We start from the raw sequence: 22,738 nt of genomic DNA, 5'->3' as shown, positions 1-22,738 counted from the left end.
GATTAAAGGATAAACCTGGCATTAGGGGCCTTCTGAATCTTAGCCTCTATGTATTTCCTAAAGTTCAAAATGTATTAGAATGGTGCTTCTCAAAGCATGGTTTGTGGCTCCCATTATTAATTTTATCAAATCCCAACCTGTGAGTTCATCATGTCTTTGTAATATTCTTTATGTAAAGTGACACACGAGACTGCTGTTGCATGCCAAAAGACGCAGATTGTTTGAGTTGAAGCGTAAGCAGCCATGTTTCTCATGGAACATTTTTGTTTGAAAAAATAACAAACTGGTTGTTCAGACTTGGGTAATTGACAGCCATTTTTCTGAAAAACAACTGATAGTATTTGCCAGTGCAATTTGAACTTTCAAGAAAAAATTAGAATTTTAAAAAACTGGTACCAACCACTCTGAGCTTGACAGCTTCTGTATACCTACAGGCTTTCTTATAGTATGGGTGGTGACATTAATGAATGTGACTTAAGAAAAATATTGTATAATGAACTGATAATATTTGGAAGATCTACAAAACCTAGTGAACTAATACTTTCTATATAATCAAAGCATAATATCACAAAATCATGTCTGAGTAGAAGATCCACTCAAAGGCCAAGACAGACTGTGGATTTTAATGTAAAAGAGTCCAAAAGATCATTGGTAAGGTTTTAGATTCACATTGTGCCAAAACCTTTGAGGAACAATCATTTGTTGGGTTTTGGTGTAGCATCAAGAAGAATCCATGTAATTACCAAAACAGCTACGAAGTTATTCTCCCCTTTACTAAGTTACATGTATCAGTGCGAGGCTGCATTTTCTTTATATACTTCACCCTTAACAATGTATTGCAACAGATTGGATGTAGAGCAGATATAAGAATCCGCTTATCTTCTATTTAAATCAGGTATCAAAGGGATTTGCAGAACTGGAAAACAGTGCCTTTGTTTTCACTAAGTTTTTTGTTTAAATAATTATTTTTCATAAAAATATGTCATACATGTTAACATGTAATGAGCTTATTACTCTTTATAAACAAACAAATATTTTGAAATTTCTCAAAAATACAACTTCCTTGGAATGCCCAGTAATTTAAGAAGGGTAAAGGGATTCCGAGACTAAAATGTTTGAGGACTGCTGTGTTAAGACGGCTTATGATTATTAAGAGTGTTTTCTACAAGCTTGTTGATAATGGCATTTAAATAATAATTTCTGGTGGTTTTACCAAGTTCTACATTTTAGTTATCTAAAAACATTCATATAACCAAAGAACCTTTAATTTTCTTGGGTGCATGATAATGCCAGGTAGGTAATGTATTAGATTTTGGGGGACACAAGAAAATGAATTAAATCTCAGTTCTTGTCCTCTAGAAGCTTACAGTCCCAGAGTGGGTAAAGATGGGAAATGGTCAAATTAGTCACAGGAGAGTATCACTCTTGAGTGAGTGCAGAGCGAACCCCGAAGGAGCATTGAGGAGGAAGGAAGCAGTGAGGCAGCAGGGGAGGAACATTTAATTTAATGAAGAGTCTGGATGCTGCCAAAAGAGGTGGGGATCGTGGCCGTTCCACGGATTCCAGGTACAGCTGGATCCTGGTCATTTCCAACAAAGCCTGCTTCTAGTCTTTCATCTTTAGTTCATATTTTGACAACAGTTCTGTCAGAGGCGTTCAGTTCTCTCTAAGGGAGTATGTTTCTGTCTACCTCTTCTTATCTTAGACCTAAAAATATTTCTACCATTTAGTCTATATTTGGGAGTTCCTGGATATGATCCGCTAATACTATTGTCTTCTTTCCTCAAATCCTAATCCTTTCAAAAATAGCTCTGTTGTATCTCTTGCTACGAAACCTTAATAATTAAACGCTGCATATGATTAAGAAATACTTTTGTTGTAAAAATGGATTCTTAATTTTAAAAGGTTCTTTGTTTTATTTTGTGCTTTTTAAACAGTTCACCTCATTAGTACCCTTTGTTGATATAAAAGAGAGAAACAACTTCCAATTGAGGCTGTCGAGATACCCCAGCATGTTTTTTGTCTCACTTGTATCATTAATTAGCAGTAGTAATAATTATTGACTTTCTATTGTTATACAAATTAGTGGGATATAGGTAGTTCTATTCTGTTCAGGGTTTTGTTTTAATATGGTACGTTTTTTAAGCTAAATATAATATTGGTTTATTAAAATACCAAAATAAAAAAACACAAAACATGAAAGAAAAAAGAGAAAAATATTAAAATAAAAATGAACCAGGAATGTTTCTCCTGGAATTATCAGAACTTAACAGTGTATGTAGCAGTGATGTGAAGGTGCTTTCCTAACCAACCACTTGAGAATCTTGGCACAGCATAGACCTTCTAGAAAAACCTAAAAGTTGAGCCAGGGGCACATTACTGGACAAGCCGTGGCTGAATCATTCTGAGATGATAACGTTTTGACTTGACCTATACTCATAGGCAGGCAAGCATTTGGAAAGTATTTAGAAATAAAGGAGAGAGCTTTTGGCAGCTAGTTTTGCCCACAGCTGTTAGAAAACAGAAAGGGACAAGTTGGAAGGAAAATGATAACCCCGACTGCTGGTTTTTCTTAAAGAAGCACTGCACTCATGGTTAAAATAGCCTCTTGGCCTATTTGATTCCTCTCTATACGTCCTGAAACCGTTTCTAAAGCTACTAAAACAGTCCATCTCACCTCTGTTGTTCAACATGCTACTCCCCTACTGAAGAAAGGAAGACGACTGATTATTCCAGTCAGCACGTTGTGCGGGCGTCTCTGCCTTTCAGTTGTGCTCCCACGCGGGAGTCCTGCCTAGCCTTGCTGTTGTGCTTGTGTCTCCTTCAGAGGTCTCTCTGGAACTCAGCCACTTCGCGGACTGTCTCTTCTTGAAGCCTGCCTAGGTTGGATCACTCCCCTTAGCATTTTTGTGCTCTGTTTCTCCTGAACTGTTTTGTGCTCATGTGTGTAGTGGTGGGACCTGTTCTGGGTGCTACCTCCCCAGGTAGGTGGATTCGAAGCTTCATAAGGTCTGGACCACATGTCTCCTTCTCCTTTTGTTAGTCTTCTCTCTTCATTTGTCATATGAACTGCCCATCTTTGCCAAAATAAGACTCTTCCTGAGATAGATTGTTGGATTAAAGAAAATTAAGTATGGAACCTAAAAAAACTATAATTTTCTAACATTCATTTTAACAACTTCAAACATGACGGTGTAGGTATCAGACCCATGGGAGAAAAGCAAGAGTCTGCATTTCCTCTTTGGTCCTTCATTGCTTTATTATGCTCTTCAGCTCAGTCCAAGTCAGCGAATAATCATTGAGCAGCTTTCACTATGTAAAGCCTTCTCTTCAGCACTATTGGAATTCAAAGGTGACTATAAAATAACAACAAAGACTTGTCACTGGGCACAGAAAAGGTTTTCCTAAGATAGCCCACAGATAGTCATGATTTAAAGTTGAGAGTAACATTCAAAGAATGACATAGATGGAGATGAGATGAGGTCTTAGACCTCCTAGACCTGCTGGCTCATTCCCTCACATCATTTTCATCTCTGCTGAAGTTTTCCTTCATTCATAAGGCCTTTTCTGACTATCCTGTGTAAAGAACTATAAAAATATTTAATCATTTACCATCTATTTAATTCCTTTGGCCCACATTATCATCTGACGTATCATTTGTTTCTTTGTTTTCTACCTGAATTAGAATATAAGTTCCAATAAGGCAGGGACATTGTCTTGTTGATTGCCTTATCCCTAACAACTGTGAAAGTTCCCCACTTACAGTAGGTACTGAGTAAGTGTTTGTTGAATGAATGAATGACCCAGCGTATGCTAGGAGCCAGAAGTTACCTTGCTTATATTTTAATAAGGTTTATGGTAAAGCACCCTGAAATGTTTGGGAAGGAATAACCACTTATTATATTGGGATTTTTCTGCAGGAATGTACATCTCTCCAAGGCGTGGAATAGGAATGGTAGATGTGCTCATGACAGGAAGCTGCAGGAATTGGATTTTTAGAAGAAAAAGGTGTTAGAGATGTGTGTGGAGAATGGGGAGGTATACATGTACAGGGCAACATTAGAAGTAGTGGGCACGTTGATTCTTCCTGAGTTATCCCTCATTTATTTCATGCAAATTGTTTTCCTTGAAAAATATGTGTATGTTTAAGTCAAAACTATGTGTGCTAACCTATTGCTTTTTTCATGACAGGAGGCTGAACAGTACCCAGGGGGAAATTCGTGTTGGTCCTAGTCATCAGGTAAAGCAAATTTTAGTAGTTTATTTACTAGGTTTTCATTTCTTCTTTTTCTACTGGCCCTTTATTCTGTTGAGCAGCAATTTAGAACTGTTGTTACAGTATAGGAAATTTTATATAAATGCAGAGATTTTATTTCAGATCACTAATAAAAAATTGTGGTGAAATATACATAATTTAAAAATTTACCATTATTAAGTGTATAGTTCAGTGGCGTTAAGTACATTCACACTGCTGTGTGGCCACCACCAGAACTTTTTCATCTTCCCAAACTGAAACTCCATCCCCATTAAACCAGCACTCCTCATTCTCCTCTGCCCGGCTCCCTGGCAGTCACCATTCTCCTTTCTGTCCTCGGGAATTTGGCTCCTCTGGATTACCCCAGATACGTGGAATCACGTGGTATTTGTCCTTTTGCTTCTGGCACAGCTTACTTAGCATGAAGTCTTCAAAGTGTTCAGCATATATCAGAATTTAACTTCTTAAGGCTGAATAATTCAGTGTATGTGTATGTGCCACATTTTGTTTATCCATTCATTTGTTGATGAACATTTGGTCACCACATACTTCAACTTTAAAAAAAAATTTTCCTTCAGAAGCGTTGAGATGGTTAGGATAGCCTGTCGGTCAGTCGGTAGCCCGTTGAGTCATGACCTGTGCCCTCTCATGTTTTATTGTGTTTACTAAGACTCTGGTGTCATGTTCGTCATCTCTTTATCAGTTAGGATGGTGTAACAAGCAGCACAGAGAACTCCTGAATGTGGCTGTTTATGGTCCCACGTGTCATCACATCCTGGTCAGACAGGACTCAGGCTCTGCTCCGCTTCGGTGTGGTTTCCTTGGTGCTCAGCTGTCTCCCACAACCTGCCTTCTTCCTTGGGCCAGTAGCTGAAGTCCACTGATTCTAAGATCAGTGAAGTACTCCTTTCCTTCACATTTTACCATCTCTGACATTGTACATTCTATGGTACAATTATAGTTTAATTGGCAGCATTTCTCCTTTCTGAAAGCATATAAAATAACAGTGGATCTTACAGTGAATGAAATACAGCAAATGTTGAGAGGAGGAAAGGGATCATTCCTCACTTCTCCTTAGGAACAAGGAAAATTCTCCCAGAATTTTCCAGAAAGTCTCAGTTGGTCCCCACATCTCATTGCCATGGATTGGGTCATGTGTTCATTTCTAAACCATAAGGAAAATGGGTTTACGCATGATTGGAATCGACTGTCATTTGAGTTGGAATAGATGTTGGGAGTGAGTCATATGGCTGTCACATCCTAGGGATCTGAGCCACAGGCAGCTCCTTATAAAGATGTGGAGGTTTTAGTAGTCTATGTAGTTATTTATTCATTATTCTGTCTAGATTTTGAACATTTCTTGTATGTCATTCATATTTTTAAGAACCTATTTTAACTCTGTAATGAGAAAGAAATTAAGAAGGGCAGGGATATTAAAATCAAAACATAGAAACCATCAGGGGCATCTCATTTCTAGAAGATACTTCTCATCCCAGAAATCAGGATTAGAACTGAAACAGGCATAAAGAAGCTGCAGGAGGACATTCCTCTTCATGCTGGCCTTATTCAAGTGCATCCGTTTGTGGTATGGCCTGTGAGATGGGTCTGACTACCACCTCTTGACTGTAGTTTCTGTACCTTCAGGCTTAGGAGTTAATTTTAATCAAGGAATAATCTAGTACTTGCTTGGTACCACTTGATTACATCTCCCTCTCTCTACTCTCTTTTGCTCACTGTATTTTCCCCGCAATTTTTTCTTTTTCTGTGTGTTTCCATTGTCTTGAGGTCTTTGTATTGGAGTTGTATTTTACAGATTTTTCTTCTTACCATGACAGAAAAAGTGGTTCTTAAGTAAAAGATGCTTAAGTTCTTAGACGGGAACAGATTTATTATGCTTGGGGTTTTACTTTCATTTAAAATAATCATTTTATATCAGATTTTAAATATATTATGCTTTATTTCCGAAAGGAAGTGTTTTGGAGCATCAGCTGTAACAGGGTTTTCTTTTTTAATGAATTGGTAACATCTACCTTCTTAAAATTTTTAACTTTTTTATTAGGTAAAATATTAACATACGTGAAAGTAGGGCAAGAATAGAACAATAAATCCCCTTATCTTCATTACGCAGCCTCCACACGTAACACATTATGGTCAAACCTTTTTCATTTATTTTCCCTCATACCTTTCCAATCATTATTTTGAAATCACTCACAACTACATCATTTTACTTGTAAATATCCCAAAGATAAGAGCTTTTTCAAAAATCACAATCACAGTACAGTTGACCCTTGAATAATACAGGTTTGAACTATTCAGGCCCACTTATATGCAGATATTTGTCAACAAAAATATTGGAAAATATTTAAGATTTGTGACCATTTAAAAAATCATTCTTTTTCCCTAGCTTATTTTATTGTAAGAATACAGTATATAATACATATAATATACAAAATATGTGTTTGTTGGCTTTATGTCATCAGTAAGACTTCTGATTGACAGTAAGCTACTAGTAGTTAGATTTTTGGGGAGTCAGAAGTTATACATGGATTTTTGACTGCCCACCCCCCTGTGTTGTTCAAGGGTCAACTGTATATCACACCTAATTGAAATTGGCAATTTAGTTCCCTAGTTGACTCTCTTTTTTTTACAGTTCAAATTGGAGTCTAAATAAAAGCCATCCATTGCAATTGGTTGATATACCTCTTAAGCCTCTCTTAATCCATATGTTTCTCTTAATGTTTTCCCCTCCTCAAATACGTGATGAAGAAGGTGGGTGTTCTGTCCGATAGGGTGTCCCACAGTCTGGATTTGGTTAATTGCATCTTATGCGTCATTAGATTTGTATTCCTTGTCCTTGGCATATCTTGAAAATTAGTAGTTAAATCTAGAGGTTTAATTACATTCTAGCTGGGTACCCTGCCCCTGGGCACCATCATGGTGGTGCTGTGTGCATCTATCAGGGGCTACATGCGTCTCTCTTTTAATGATGATTTGCAGCCATTGCTTTTTACTTAGATCCACTATGTAAAATGGCAGTATCTGAATAAATGAAGTTTCCTCTTATCAACTGTCTCATTTCCTGAATCACATAAGAAAGGCAAGATAAGTGCTTGATTCTTTCCTTCTATTTACTAGTCTTCAAAGGTTTGAGTTGCTTCCCCAGTGTCTTCCAGCAGTCACCAATGGATTTAAAACTGTCTGCTAACCAATTGTATTTACTCTTATTGATGATTAAATTGTTCATTTTGGGCTAGTAGGAGCCTCTTCCTGCTGTCTTCTTGTCCATTTTACTCGAGCCCATTGGCCTTTGGTAGGGTCCTTTTATGTGATGAGACACGACTTTAATGTGTTGCTTTGTGTATTCCCTATTCTCAATCTGGAATTAAACTTTTCTCATAGGAGCCCTCATTGTTTTAGTAGCAAGCAGCATTTTTTTTTTTTTACTCTGCTTGGGTGTGCATTGTTGCTGGGTTACTGTTTCCAGGCCTTTTCAGGGAACAGATAAGGAAATGCATTTCCCCCCCTTTCCTTTTTTTAAAAGATAAAATATGTCATGGATTCTTTCTGATACTTGTAATTCCAATTCCAATTTTTATCTAGGCCATATACTTAGTCCTGTTTTTATTTTGTCTGTATCTGTATCTTTTTTCCATGGCTCAAGTTCCATTTTTAAGTGACACCAACATAATTATTAATTTGCTTTCAATCCCATAATACATATATAACAATCAGAATAATAATACTCTTATACTGCTGTAAATAACATGATGATTGTGAACAGCTTATTATTATTATATATGTTTTTTGGCTTTGGAATGTATCTTATTAGGACTATGTAGGCAAGTTAATATGTTTTAAGCACGGCTAGTTGTGGCACTCTATTGAATGTTGTGAAAAGCCAGTACCAAGTTAAAGAAAAGCGTGATTGTTTGAAGAAACACAGTTACAGGCTCCAAAAGGCAGCCTATGAAGCAGAGGTTGCAGACCAGTAGCCCAAAAGCCACACGGCCAGTATGTGTTTTGCCACATATTTGTTTTAAATGAAAACTTGAATATCCAACATTTAAAACCATGAGCTTTCACATAAAAGTCAAGATTTCTGGACTTTGGATAAAACTGGAGAATGTACAAACACTGGTTTTCATTCCTGCGTATTCTTGATGGGGCAGCATTCCCCCCATTTCATTCTGGTTCCTGGAACCTAATACCTGCATGCTCTGAGCACTTGAAATATGGCCATTCCAGATTGGTATGTAGTGTTTTGTTTAATGTGGATACTAGAATATTTAAAATGAAGTATGTGGCTCCAATTTATATTGGACAGGACTACCTTATACTCAGCCTGCTTCATTCATTTAAATTTTCTGCTTGGGTTCTGTGGACACTGGAACTTTTAAACTTAAAGCTCTTAGATTAAAATATTAGACTGATGTGTCCATGTTTATCATTTGAGAAAATAAGAACTTATGTGTTTTGCAGATGGTTGACTTTTCTTAGGTCTCTGAAAGTTATGATAGTCACAGTACCTACCTATTCTTGCTGTGCCCCAGCGGAGTGATGATGGGAAAGTACCAGAGCCGTTTGAATCTCTAACCCAGAGGCCACTTAGACTTAGACTTGGTTGTTGAGCACTACTGTTGAAATGTTAAAAAATTTTTTTTATTGAGGTATACTTTACCCACAGTGAACTGTTCATGTCTTATCCATACTGTTGAGTCTGCTGTGACAGTTCATATCAAGATACAGAACATTTCTGTCATCTCAGAAAGTTCCTTCCTGTCCCTCCACAAGTAGTCTTCTCCTGAAGCCACTACCTGTCTAATTTCTGTCACCATCATTTAGTTCAAATACGTTTTTAATGTTAATCCCAATTCTTTTTTTTATGTTTACAATGACTCATACTGTTATTGACTCTTTTGAGAATAACGTCAATTTAATAGATCATTTATTTTTTTCACAGATATCCTTAGGTGAGGCTTCATTATTTGTAAATTTGTTATATTGAAAATGTGGGTGTTTTTGCCTTCTTCATTAGGAGCTGTTATCTCCTGAGACATTTTATATTTCTTTTATTCATACGTGTCCATTTATATGTCACTTGTTGGATCATACTGGCACAGGTTTGACCTGTTTGCTGCTCCTTAAGTAGAGATTAAGAGTCCATTGTGAGGTCTTCTATGGTGAGGTGATCCTGAAATATGCTACAGGCTGGTTTTAATGACTCATGGTTTTGCTGTTATTTTAGTACTCTCTGAAGAAAGAGGTTCAGGAAGCTGCTGCATTGAAGGCCTGCCTGATGGGGCAGCTTTTTAAACATGCGTTGATTGTGACTTCTTCATCCCTGTCTTACAGGCTAAACTTCCCGATTTGCAACCATTCCCTTCTCCAGATGGTGACACTGTGACCCAACATGAAGAACTGGTCTGGATGCCTGGAGTTAATGACTGTGACCTCCTTATGTACTTGAGGGCAGCAAGGTAATATGAATCCACCCCATCCTGCGGTCTGAATTGAGCTCTCATAATTAATTAGTAGGCAATAAACTTTCTCCTTTTCCCTGAAATTTTATTTAAATACTGTGCCTTCTCTGTCTTTAAGTTTTGTTATACCCTCTGAAATCAGAGCCCTGATCCTTCTTACCAGAGATAAATAGTTTACCATGGTAAAGTCACTTTTTTCTTCTAGATGTTTGCTCTACATCAGATTTAGGACTTCTCAGCAGGAGAAACACGTTAAGCCATGAATGCAGTTATCAACACTTCTCAGTATAATGGAATGTTGGCTTATTCAGCCTGTCTTAAAATCCTCTAGCAGATTTCTCTACTTTATGGCTGTTCACTGGTGCCTGACCTAAACTGGACATATTTGTGGCTTACCTTCATGAGAACTTGCTAACCTACAAATGCCTAAACTTCAAAAGAGATGTTTAAATCCATCCTTGACACATCGCAGTGCAGGCAGAGAGCTTCCTTTGTCTGACTTCTGGGACATTCACAGCAGCAGCAACACATGTGCAACTAGAGCAAGGCTGGGTGATGGATGCTCAGCTCCGGCTGCTCGGTGGGCACAGTGCTGTGCTTGGAGGGTGCGGGAGCTTCCGTGGGGTGAGGCCTACTGAGAGTTCTCTTCACCTCTCTTTTCCACTTCTGGTTCACCTAAAAGTAGGTGAGATACAGCAAGAAAAGGGTCAAGTCAAGTTTCAGGATTTAATTTCATATGCTTTCTGGAGACTTTTCTTTCAAAAGATTGTAATCTAGCCAACTATTGGGGCAGATAGTTTTAGATTATTCAGGCCCCAAAAACTATCGTCTGAGTTCTGATAAAGCTTTGGAAGAAATAACACAAATGGACCTAAGTAAAATCAACATTTCTCTTTTGAGTGAGTGAAGGGTGAACTGTAGAGGTACTTAAAAATATATTTATATCATATATATGTGATACATACATATACATATATGTATGATGTATATATATAAACTGTACTTTAAACAAGAATGGAAACAGGACTGAGAACACTGGCTTATCATGTATGTAGCAATGGAATTTGGTCTGGGCTTTACATTTCAGAATGTACTCTGAAAATTGAGGGTTAAAATTTCTGTACTGACGTCTCCCCTTCCTGTCTTCCAAGGAGCATGGCGGCGTTTGCAGGGATGTGTGATGGAGGCTCCACAGAAGATGGCTGTGTTGCTGCATCTCGAGATGACACCACCCTCAATGCACTGAACACAGTGAGTCTTTTGAAGTTTTCCGGGGTGGGGGAAAGATTATCTTTTCCCTGTGCTGGCTGTAGGAATACATAATGAGCATGGAACATGAAAGAGCCTGGAGCCTAGAAGTGAGTACTGTCAGGTGGTACTGCACTGAGAGATGAGTCATGGTCTCAGCCACGGTGCTTCGTGACCATGAGCCACTGATGCAGCACCTCCAGGTTTGTTTCCTAATCTGTGTCTGAACTCCAGGGTGTTGGAGAGCCTGATGCTAGTGGCTTATCTTCACTGAGATCTCACAAAGCTGGGTACTGTGTATACACCATTTAATTTAATCCTTACAACGTTGCTCTGAAGTAGGTTCTATTATCATCATCATTGTAGACATGTGGAAGTAAGTTCAGAGTAACTAAGTCACAATGCAAGATCACACACTCAAGGTTTGAATCCAGAGGCCGTGCTTTTCACCTTCTTCTCTGTGTCTCAGGCCGTTTACTCAGAAGTGCATGGAGGGAACAGAGAATAAGCTAGACTTCTTAGAACAGATTTGTTTATTATAGATTTGACTTTGGGACCATGTGGGTATTTCACATGATTATAAGAAACAAAATTAAGCTTTAAAAGTAACAATCCTTAGAAATATCTAAAGTCAAGTGGAACAGAGCCTAACAGTACTGAGTTGGTAGCATGACATCCCACCTTGATTACTCGTCTGCTTTAATCCTATAACACGCACAGCGGTTCAGAATGACAAAACTTGAACTGCTACAAATAATTCAAATGCTGAAATCGGTGTACTTTTTTGTACCTCAGAATGTATCCTATGGGGCTGTATAGGAAAATTAATGTATTTTAAAGTTTCTAGAAATAATTCTTCTCTGTGTGATTACTAATGTGAAATCACAAAATTTGAAGAAGCAATACATTTTTGTGAATTTCTGATATATTAATAAAGAGCCTGCATGGTTATGTGTATTTACATAGGATATCGAACATACGGCTGAGCAACTCTTCTGATGGCAACTAAATGTAATTTAAGGACCCTTTTTGTTTTTTTCTGACTTGAGAGGTCACTAATAGTTGGAAGAGCCTCTCCAGGTCATCTGTTCCTTCCTCTAAATAGACAAGAATCCGAGGCTCAGGAAGGCCAGATGACTTGTTGACTGCCAGCAAGCCAGAAAGTTCATAACGGAGATTATGAACTCCCAGATTACCAATTTAGGAAGTCTTACTGGTATACAGCTTGCTTTCAGGGAAACATGTAGATATCTGAATGATATGGTTGATTTTTATTCCTGTTTATTCTAGTTGTGTCTTGAGCATTACGTAACTGTATAGTAGTTTCTTGTGTGTTGGAGGCTGAATAATCTTAATGGGAATATGCCGCGTTCTAAATAATTGAATGATTTACATTCCCACATGTATATTAGTTTTACATTCCCACCTATTGGATACTTAGAGTTTTTGTTTTTATAAAGAACATGTAATGATATAGCCAGAAGGGGCCTTTGAGATTATTTTACAGATGAGGAACTAAGATTCAGAGACTGATGACTCTACGAATAGTAGCTTGGTAGATATAAGTGTGAATGTCTGTGAATTCAAAATACCCTATAAAGTATATATATATTCAAAGTAACTCTTTCATATGAACTTATTTTCTGTTGTAATTTTTTGTATAAAAGCTTTATGAAAAAAGTTCTTCATGACTATGCTGATCAGCTAAATTTTGGGTAATGAAGATGTTGCTTTTTTTTTTTTTTTTTTGAGAGGGCATCTCTCATATTTATTGATCAAATGGTTGTTAACAACAATAAAATTCTGTATAGGGGACTCAATGCACAATCATTAATCAACCCAAGCCTAACTCTCAACAGTCTCCAATCTTCTGAAGCACAACAAACAAGTTCTTACATGGTGAACCAGTTCTTACATAGTGAGTAAGTTCTTACATGGTGAACAGTGCAAGGGCAGTCATCACAGAAACTTTCGGTTTTGATCACACATCATGAACTATAAACAATCAGGTCAGATATGATTATTCACTAATTTTTATACTTGATTTATATGTGAATCCCACATTTCTCCCTTATTTATTTATTTTTTTAAATAAAATGCTGAAGTGGTAGGTAGATGCAAGATAAAGGTAGGAAACATAATTTAGTGCTCTAAGAGGGCAAATGTAGATTATCAGGTCTGTGCCTATAGACTAAGTATTAATCCAAGCTAGACATGGGCAAGATGTTGCCATTTTTAATTAAATGTCTGTTTTTGGTACTTTTCCTGAATTTATCTGATTTATTCTCTTTCTTACTCCAATTCTTCTGCATATTCTATACAACATACTTTTATACAGAAATAATTGGGGAGCTATTTTGCCATGGTCCTTTGTAGCAAGTTCCTTCTGAACTTTTCTTAAGCATTGCCATAGGGTTGTTGGCTTTATGAATTCTTTTTTCTGTAAAGCTGACTTCTATCCTTTGAAATTCTTCCTGTCCAGGTGAGCCTAGGATGGCTCAGGTATCTTGGATTGTGCAATGAAAGTGCATTTTGCCACCAAAAGACCAGACTGTGTGCTCATTTTGTGATGAATGGAAAAGTTTAGTGGCTGTTTTAATTTTTACTGGCTTGCAGAGTTTTAGTTGTAGGCAGTTTCTTTAATGAAAAGTGAAACAAATGGAAGAATCTTGTGAGAGGTGAATGTTTACTTCAACTTCCTTGGAGTAATGGAGGTTTTGAGCCATGTTAAGTAATAAATTGAAGAGAGAAACACATTGTCATGTGAGAATTGTTTATTGTTTTTAGAGTATAGCAAAGATTCAAAACAAGTTTAGGCATTTATGAGTTTAGAATAAACCTGTGTCTATTCCTATTTCCCAGGAAAATTTAGAAATTTAAAGTATATCAATTTGCAATATGGCCACATTGTGTTTAACATCCCTGTAGGACTGTTTAAATTTAAATACATTTTATTAAATAGTTTAATCTTTATAACTGTCGTTGCTAATAGAACATTTTTGGACTGTTCTTTATGACAATTATATTGACCTGTTTTTAAATATAAGCTCTTTTGGATTACTTACTTTGACTATCAGTTTTTTTCTTCATTATTCATTAGTGAGATTTTTAGTGTGTGATTTTAAAAACAACCTAGGGGACTATAATTTATATATAATAAACTGCTCTGATTTAAAATGTTAATTTGATGAGTTTTCTAGATGTGTACAGTACTGAAACTACTGCAGTAGTCAAGGTACAAAACATTTCCAACACCTCCAAAAGTTGCCTCCTGCCCTTTTACAATCCTTTGCTGTAGCCAGCATCAGATAATCACTGATATGTTTTCTCTCATTATAGATTAGTTTGGATTTCTGGAATGTCTTGTGAATGGAATCATACTGCATTTAATCTTTCGGGTCTGGCTTTCTTTCAGCATAATAATTTTGCAATAGGTTTATGTTGTTGCCTTACCAGTAATTGGTTCTTTTTTTATTACTGGAGTGGTATGCCAGTGTATGTGTATTCACAATGTTTTATCCATTCACCTGGTGATGGACATTTGGGCTGTTTCCAAGGTTTTGGCCATTATGAATAAAGGTCTTATGAACATTGTTATGTCTATTATGTCTTTGTATAGACATATGTTTTCATTTCTTTTGGATAAATACCTATGAGGATAAACATCTAAGTGACAGGATATATGTGTGCAGGTAGCTTTTTAACAAGTTTCCAAAGTGCCTGTACCATTTTACAACTCCCATTCAGGAGTGTGCTAGGATTTGAGTTCTTCAGCATCCTCAGCAAGACTTGATGTTGTCAGTCTTTTTAATTTTTACCATTCTAATGCGTATGTAGTGGTATCTCATTGAGGTTTTAACTTGAATGTCCTGGCAATGTTGAACTTCTTTTCATGTCTCATTGACCATTTGTATGCCCTCTTTTGTGAATTATCTTTTGCCCAATCAAATTTTTTCCCCAATTAAAACATTGAATTATTTGTCCTAGAGTAAAATTAAGTTTTAAGAGTTCTTTTTATATTGTAGTTACAAGTTCTATGATAAGTGTATTGTGAATATTTTGTCTCGTACTGTGACTTTTATTTTTATCTTTCAAAGAGCAAAATATTTAACTTTGCTAAAGTCCAGTGTATCATTTCCTTTCATGAAAGTTTATTTGACCACCCCATGATTACAAGATTATTTCTATGCTTTCTTCTTGAAGTTTTAGTTCTGAAATTTAGGTCTGTGATTCATTTCAAATTAATTTTGTATGTGATGCAAGGTAGGGGTGCAACAAAGTTCATTCTTTTTCAAATAGATGCCACCTGTTGGAGCAGTATTTGTTGAAAACAGATTTTTCTCAATTGCCTTGATATTGTTGTTATTGGGCATCAGTTGCTTGTGTATGTCTGGGTCTTTTTCTGGATTCTCTTCTGCCTCACTAATCTATCTTTTTACCAGTACCTCAGTATTTTGAATACTGTAGCTTTACAGGAACTCAGGTATTATATAAGTCTTCCTATTTTGTACTTGTTTTTTCAGAGCACCTTGACTATTTTAGGTCATTTGCTTTTCCATATAAATTTTGGAATCAGCTTGCCAGTTTCTGGTTTTAAAAAGTCTTGATGGAATTTTGATTGGGATTGCATTGAATCTATGGATCAGCTTAGGTAGAATTCACATAATCTTCCAATCCATGAATGTGATGTATCTCCATTTTACAAAAAGGCTTCTTTAATTTTTTTGAGTAAGCTTTTATAGTTTTCAGTGCCTAGGTATTACACATGTTTTGTTAAATTTATCCCTAAGTAATTACTGTTTGAAGATCAAAAATAGAATTATATTTTTAAATGTCAGTTTCTGAATGTTTACTGATACAGAGTAGAAATGCAGTTTTTATGTACTGACCTTGTATCCTTTGGTCTTGCTAAATTCTTGTAGCTTTTAGTTGGTTCCTTAGGATTTCTGTATACATAATCATGTCAGCTGCAAAAAAGATAGTTTTACCTCATGCATTCTGAGTAATTCGTGCTTTATGTACTTTCTTGGACCTCCAGAACAGCACTGCATAGAAATGATGAGAAGGGACATCTCTGCCTGATTTCTCATCTTAGGGGAAGTGTTTGGGCATCCACTCTGAAGTACAAAGTAGGGTTTTTGTTGCCTCCACTCGTGCTGTTTCAAGTTGAGAGTGTTCCCTTTTAGGTCCACATTTATTGATATTTCTATCTTGAATGGGCAGTGAATTTTTTCAGATGCTTTTTTTTGCATATAATGAGATGATCATATAGATGTTATACTTTATTTTGTTAACATGGTGAATTACATTGATTTAATTTCAAGTGTTAAACCAACTGCATTCCTAGGTAAATCCTTCTTGGTCAGTTATGTACTATTGAATTTGATTTGGTAGTATTTTGTTAAGAACTTTCATACTTGTGTTCATGAGGAATGTTGAGCTGTATGTGGTGGTCTGTCTTTGTAATATCTTCGGTTTTGGTATAAGAGTATTACTGACTTCAAAAGATTACTTGGGAAATCCTCCTCTCTTCACAGAGTTTGTAAAGGACTGATGTTTTATCTTTGTTAAATGTTTGATAGAATTCACAATGAAGCCATCTGGGACTAAAATATTTTTTATGGGAAGTTTAAAATTACAAATAGACATAGACCTATTCAGATTTTGTATTTCTTCATATGTTACTTTTGGTAATCTGTTGATCACTGTCTTTAAACATTTTGTCCATTTCACCTAGGTTATCCAGTTTATTGGTCAAAATGTCAAATTATTCCTGTATTATCTTTTTCCTACCTGTGGGAGTTGTGATTTTGACCCTTTTCTTTTTCCTCCTGTTGCTGATTTGTTTTACCCTAAATAGAGGTTTATTAACATAATTGATCTTTTCAGATAGCTAGCAGTCAGTTTCATTGATTTTTCTGTTTGTTTCACTAATCTCAGTCATACTTTTACTATCTTTTATACTTATTATGGGTCAATTTGATAATTTTTTCCCCCTAGCTTCCTAAAATGGAATCTTAGATAACTGATCTTATAAAAAATGTTGATTTATTCTTTATCATTCTCTTAAAAAGTATTTAAATTTTTTCTTTGTGATTTCATGTTTTACCCATGAAGTATTTAAATTGCCTAATTACCAGATCCTTAAGACTTCTGTCAATTTCCCTTTTTTTTTCGGAATGTTACTGATTTCTAATTTAGTTTATTGTGGTCAGAGAGTACCCAGTAAGATCTGTCTTGAAATCTATTGAGACTTGTTTCTTGGCTTATTTAGGATGTGGTTTATCTTGCTGATTTAATTAGTTCCATGTGCATTTGTGGTGACTTTATGTTCTGCCGTTATTGGGTGTGCTATTACATAGTTGTCACTTTCTTTAAAGTGGTTATTATTATTCAGATATTCTATGTCCAACTAATTTTTATCGAGTTGTATTTTCAGTTACTGAGAAAGATTTATGAAAGTCTTCAACTGTGATTGTGGTTTTGTTATTTTTCCTTTTGGTTCTGTTAGTTTTTGCTTTCTATGTTTGGGAGTTGTATCATTTAGGTACATGAACATTTATAGGATCTCTGTGTATTGGCCCATTTACCTTTTTGGTGTGACCCTCTTTGGGTATAGTAATACTCTTTGGAGCTCAGTTTCTTCTGATGTTAAGACAACTACTCTCACTTTCTTGTGCTTTTTTTCTGTGTGGTTTATCTTCTTCCAGCTTCTTTCTATCTTGCTTTTTCCTTTGTATTTAAAGTACATCTATTACTTTAGTTTGTTAGTTGTTTTCTTGCTTTTTAAGGCACTTGTTCTTTGCTCATTCATGTTAAAATGTATTTCTTATCTTTTTACTTAATTTTCAAAAAGGTTTGCACTGATGTTGAGGAAGATGATGTAATAAGGTGTTGGCCACCCTTATTGGAGGGGGAGGGTGTTCATAGTGACAAGGGACATATTCCTTAATGTATGTCAGCAAATACATGTTTTATTATATCATGCTATTTTAAATTGTGAACACCTATAGAAGTACAATTGTTTTATTTTAATTTTATGTTATGTTATAATGTTATGTTAAAATATGACAACACAATAGGGCTCCCTATGATGATCTCAGAAATGTTTCTGTGTGTATTACTCCAGGTGTTTTTTCATATGTAGTTTTTATTAGGTTTACCTGTACCATTTCAGCTTACACAGAATTTATAAACATAATGCATGTTTTTGTAAGCATACATGCATTATGTATCTGTAGTAGTGTATACAGATAGCCTATATTATTAATGGGATTGATTCAGTCATCTTTAAGTGCTTGCATTTTTTTTGGCCTTTTACAAGACCATTATATTTATGCCTAGAAACTGCAGCAGAGCCTCACAGTTTGAGACTAAGGTTATCTAGAAAATATGCTGACTTTTTTTGTGTGTGTGTGTCATTAATCTACAATTACATGAAGAACATTATTTTTACTAGATACACCCCATCACCAAGTCCCCCCTACAAACCCCATTACAGTCACTGTCCATCAGCGTAGTAAGATGCTGTAGAGTCACTACTTGTCTTCTCTATGTTGCATAGCCCTCCCTGTGCCCCCCCCCCAGATTATACATGCTAATCATAATGCCCCCTTTCTTTCCACCCCTCCTTATCCCTCCCTTCTCACCCATCCTCCCCAGTCCTTTTTGGTAACTGTTAGTCCATTCTTGGGTTCTGTGTTTCTGCTGCTGTTTTGTTCCTTCGGTTTTTTCTTTGTTCTTATACTTCACATATGAGTGAAATCATTTCGTACTTGTCTTTCTCTGCCTGGCTTATTTCACTGAGCATAATACCCTCTAGCTCCATCCATGTTGTTCCAAATGGTAAGATTTGTTTTCTTCTTATGGCTGAATAATATTCCATTGTGTATATGTACCACATCTTCTTTTTCAAACTGGGCTGCTGCCTTCTTAGGGTAAATTCCTAGAAGTAGAATTCCTGGGTCAAATGGTATTTCTATTTTGAGCTTTTTGAGGAACCTCCATATTGCTTTTCACAATAGTTGAACTAATTTACATTCCCACCAGCAGTGTAGGAGAGTTCCCCTTTCTCCACAACCTCACCAACGTTTGTTGTTGTTTGGCTGACTTCTTTTTTACTAAACTGATACTGGATTTCATTCTTTTGGCTCAGGTATCTTTCCTAATAAAAGTCAAATTCTTTTGACTTCTGTTTCTCAGAAACTTTTTTGCATTTTTATGTTTACCTTCTCACTAACACCAAACCTATATATGTTCACTATTAATGTAAGTAAAACTTACAATCATGCAGCAAAGATTTCACCTCTGCTTGGACAGTTTTATATTCTGAAATATGAATTGCTGTTAGACATTTGGTTTAAGCTTTTTACATATTCAAAAGAGTATATATTTATTTGCTTATTTATTTATTTATGCACACCCACATCTCCCTCAACAGAAGTTTCAAGACTTGCAGTAGCTTAATAGTTTTTTCTAATATCTGATCTATAAATATCACTATTTATTAACCACTGAGTATTAATCATCATTTTCTGAGCCATAGCCTGATATCCAATATGTGGTAAAATGACACTAAATATTTGTTGAGTGATTGAATAAATAAATCAGGCTCAAGTCCAAATCACATTTGATCACCCAGAACTTGGTGTTGTAAAGTTGGCATAACAGAGTATGCAGATAAGCCTACTACTCTAAGGATCATTTTCGTCTTTCCCTCTTATTCTAAATGATCAAGTCTACAGAATTTCGGTCAGATTTTCTGTTTGTTGCTAAGTGGACTTCACTAAGGCATCTGGCCCTGGATTAACTTTTCAGTGCTTAGGATGTAAATGAATGTCAGAATATTTCCCAGCTCCCAAATAAGGCGTTACCATGAGGCCCTTTTATTACAGTTATTTAAAGCATATAGTCAGGATTCTTTTGACATTCATTCCACCACACCCACACCCTTTACTTAAATTCTTCTCTTTTTACTATTTATCCATTCAGATTAGTCAGCATTAGATGGTGGTTTTTTTCTCTAGGATTTTGATTTGTTGAAAAGAGTAATGGGAAGAATTGATGTGCTATATGATTTCTTATTATGGAAATATAATAGATTTCAGAACAGACCTTATATAAATCAGTCTTGACAAGCCCTTTTGCTAGTGTTTTATTTATGTTATAATAGGATATTGGAGTCTACTGGATGTTATATTGTTGACTGTAGCATAAGTGAAGATATAGAAAGAGACCATGCAGTTGAGGTTTTCTGGTATAACCAGGACCTTTTCAACTGATTATCAGCTTAATATATAGATAATGCTATATAAATATATAAAGTTGAGTTTTTACTTATTTTACTTTGACCAATTAGAAATATTTTGAACTTCTGTTTTGAAAATTGTTTGAATGTTAAGAAAATTATCACCATGGCACCCTTTGGGCTGAGAACTTCATGAATTCACTTCTGTTAAAAGTTCCAGGCAATAATACTTATAACACAAATGACAGGATTTATATTTATCTCATTTGGATGAAGATGACTATTTAAATTTAATGTTTTAATCTGTTCCTTTTTAGATCATCTGTAGCTTTACTTAAAGTTGACCTTTATGCCCCAGTGTGTTCTTTAACCTAAATATGACGGAGCCTTATAACAGTTCCTCAGAGGCAGATGGGGGATGAAAGACAACCTGTCTTACCTGTAGGAATGGCCCCTTTATTACTCATTGTGGCAGTGATTTTGTTTTTGGTAATTTTAATGGGAGCGCCTCGCCGGCAGCTCCGCTCATGTGTCACAGCCTGATGAAGCTCTTCACAATTGTGGCCCTGCTTTGGTTTTTTCCATGTGAGCACTCAAGTTCCTTTAGCCATTTCTTTCTTTCTTTTATTTTTTCTCTCTTTTATGTAAGTTTTACTGAGATGTAATTAATGTACTGTATATTTAAAATGTGTAAATAATGGCTTTTGATATATTTAGAGTTGTGCAACCATCACCATAATCAATTTTAAAACGTTTCATCATCACAAAATTAGCAGCCTAGCCTGTCCCTGACTCTTGGCAATCAGTATTCTGCCTTTCATCTCTATGGATTTGCCTACCCTGGACATTTCATGTAAATGGAATTATACAATGTGGACTTTTGTGACTGGCTTCTTTCACTGAGGGCAATAATGTTTTTGAGTTTTGTCCATGGTGTAGTATTAGCTGTTTTTATATATAGCCATTTTATTTCTTTTTCTAGTCAGCTTTCTCTGTATGTCTTTTAAGATGTGACACTTGAACTAAAGCAACATTACCCAAATCTGATCGGCTTCAGGTAACAACTAGCTACCTCATTTATCCTAAGAGCTCATCTTAGTGCGGTCTGAGCTTTTGTGAATGTACACTCATCACATTCTATTATAGGTCTTGTATTGTCTGGTTTCATTTTTCTTTGTCTATTTAACTTTGATGAGTCATTTCTCTGCCATCCTCAGTGTTTTGACTAAATTTTGAACCAGGCACAGGACCTCAAGTTTATCACTACTTTCATTTTATTAGGTACCAACCTTTGGTCAGCTGCCTGATGTAATTAATAACAATTGCAATATTAATCACAATAATAAAATTAAAATCGATTTGTTGATTGAGTAGTTATGTATATTAGACAAAAATTTAGGTGCTTTTTATGAATGAATTCATTTAATTTTCATAACAACTCTTTGACGTGTAAGTGTAGATAATAAGCACATCCTGTCACGTATTTATACATAATAATTCAACCTTGAGGACAGGGTAGAATTGAGGCCAGCACCTTAATGGCAGGCAGTCCCCCTGGAACGTCCAGTGATGGTGGAGTGTTGGCACTTTGCTGTTCAGCCAGTGAAAAAGCCTTCGTGCCGCAGCCTGTCTGCGCACCTCCTTCCTGTCTCCTAGGCTCTCAGCAGGGACTGAGGAGAATATGACTCAGCTTTTACTTTTGTTTGGCAGAAGTTAAGAAAGTTCCTTTAGTAATTTAAGGTGATTTTTTTTCCATGCTGAAGACTGGTAAAATGTTTTGAGATTTGTATGGTGTTTTGAAACACATCCACTTAACATCAGTCAGAATTTTACCATCTGTGAACTTACATTAAGCATTAATATTAACACAGTATTAACACAATAACACAATAGTCTTTTTACATTTGAGAAGAGGCCTTAATAAAATCATTCATTCACTTATTTATTCAGTAATAAACATGATTGAGTCCCTGCCCTTTGCAAAGCCCTTACGGGAGGGCATTTGATGACAGTGTTCATAATCTGAGTAAGCGTTTACTCTTGGAACAAAGTAGGCCCATGAGTTTTTAAAGGGCTCATATTACCATAAGTTTTAAAATGTGCTATAGAATACTCAAGTATTATACTTGTTAGAATACTTTTTTTTAGCTCTCCTAGATAATTTTTTAACTCCCAAATTTTAAAGGTTGCTGTATTAGTATTCCATGGCTGCTGTAACAAATTACCATAAACTTGTTGGCTTAAAACAATAGTAATCTGTTCTTCCCCAGTTTTGGAGGCCAGAAGTTCAAAATTAAGGTGTAAGCCTGGCCACACTTTCTGGCTCCTTAGGGAGCATCATAATAGGGAGAATTTGCCTCCTCTGGCTTCCAGTGGCTGCTGGCACTCCATGGTACGGGGCCAAGTCTTTTTCTGCTGTGTTCACATTGCCTTCCCTTCTGTGGGTCTGTGTTCTCTCTGTGCTGTGTTTGTCCACTGTATTTCTTTTATAAGGTTGCTTATCATTCG

At 36.0% G+C, this 22,738-nt stretch overlaps 1 protein-coding gene across 8 annotated transcripts in view; it reads left to right on the top strand.

The window, feature by feature from the left end:
• RERE (arginine-glutamic acid dipeptide repeats) overlaps positions 1-22,738 on the top strand; it is a 429,285-nt gene that overhangs the window by 301,171 nt on the left and 105,376 nt on the right. For all 8 annotated transcript variants that reach the window (XM_057499686.1, XM_036925289.2, XM_036925287.2 and 5 more), the window contains 3 exons: positions 4,192-4,240; positions 9,608-9,732; positions 10,887-10,986. In XM_057499686.1, the coding sequence (XP_057355669.1) occupies positions 4,192-4,240; positions 9,608-9,732; positions 10,887-10,986 (274 nt within the window). The remainder of the gene's footprint in view (positions 1-4,191; positions 4,241-9,607; positions 9,733-10,886; positions 10,987-22,738) is intronic.

The sequence above is a fragment of the Manis pentadactyla genome, chromosome 4 (assembly GCF_030020395.1).
Source record: "Manis pentadactyla isolate mManPen7 chromosome 4, mManPen7.hap1, whole genome shotgun sequence".
Lineage (NCBI taxonomy): Eukaryota > Metazoa > Chordata > Mammalia > Pholidota > Manidae > Manis > Manis pentadactyla.
This window is presented reverse-complemented; position numbering and strand designations above follow the sequence as displayed.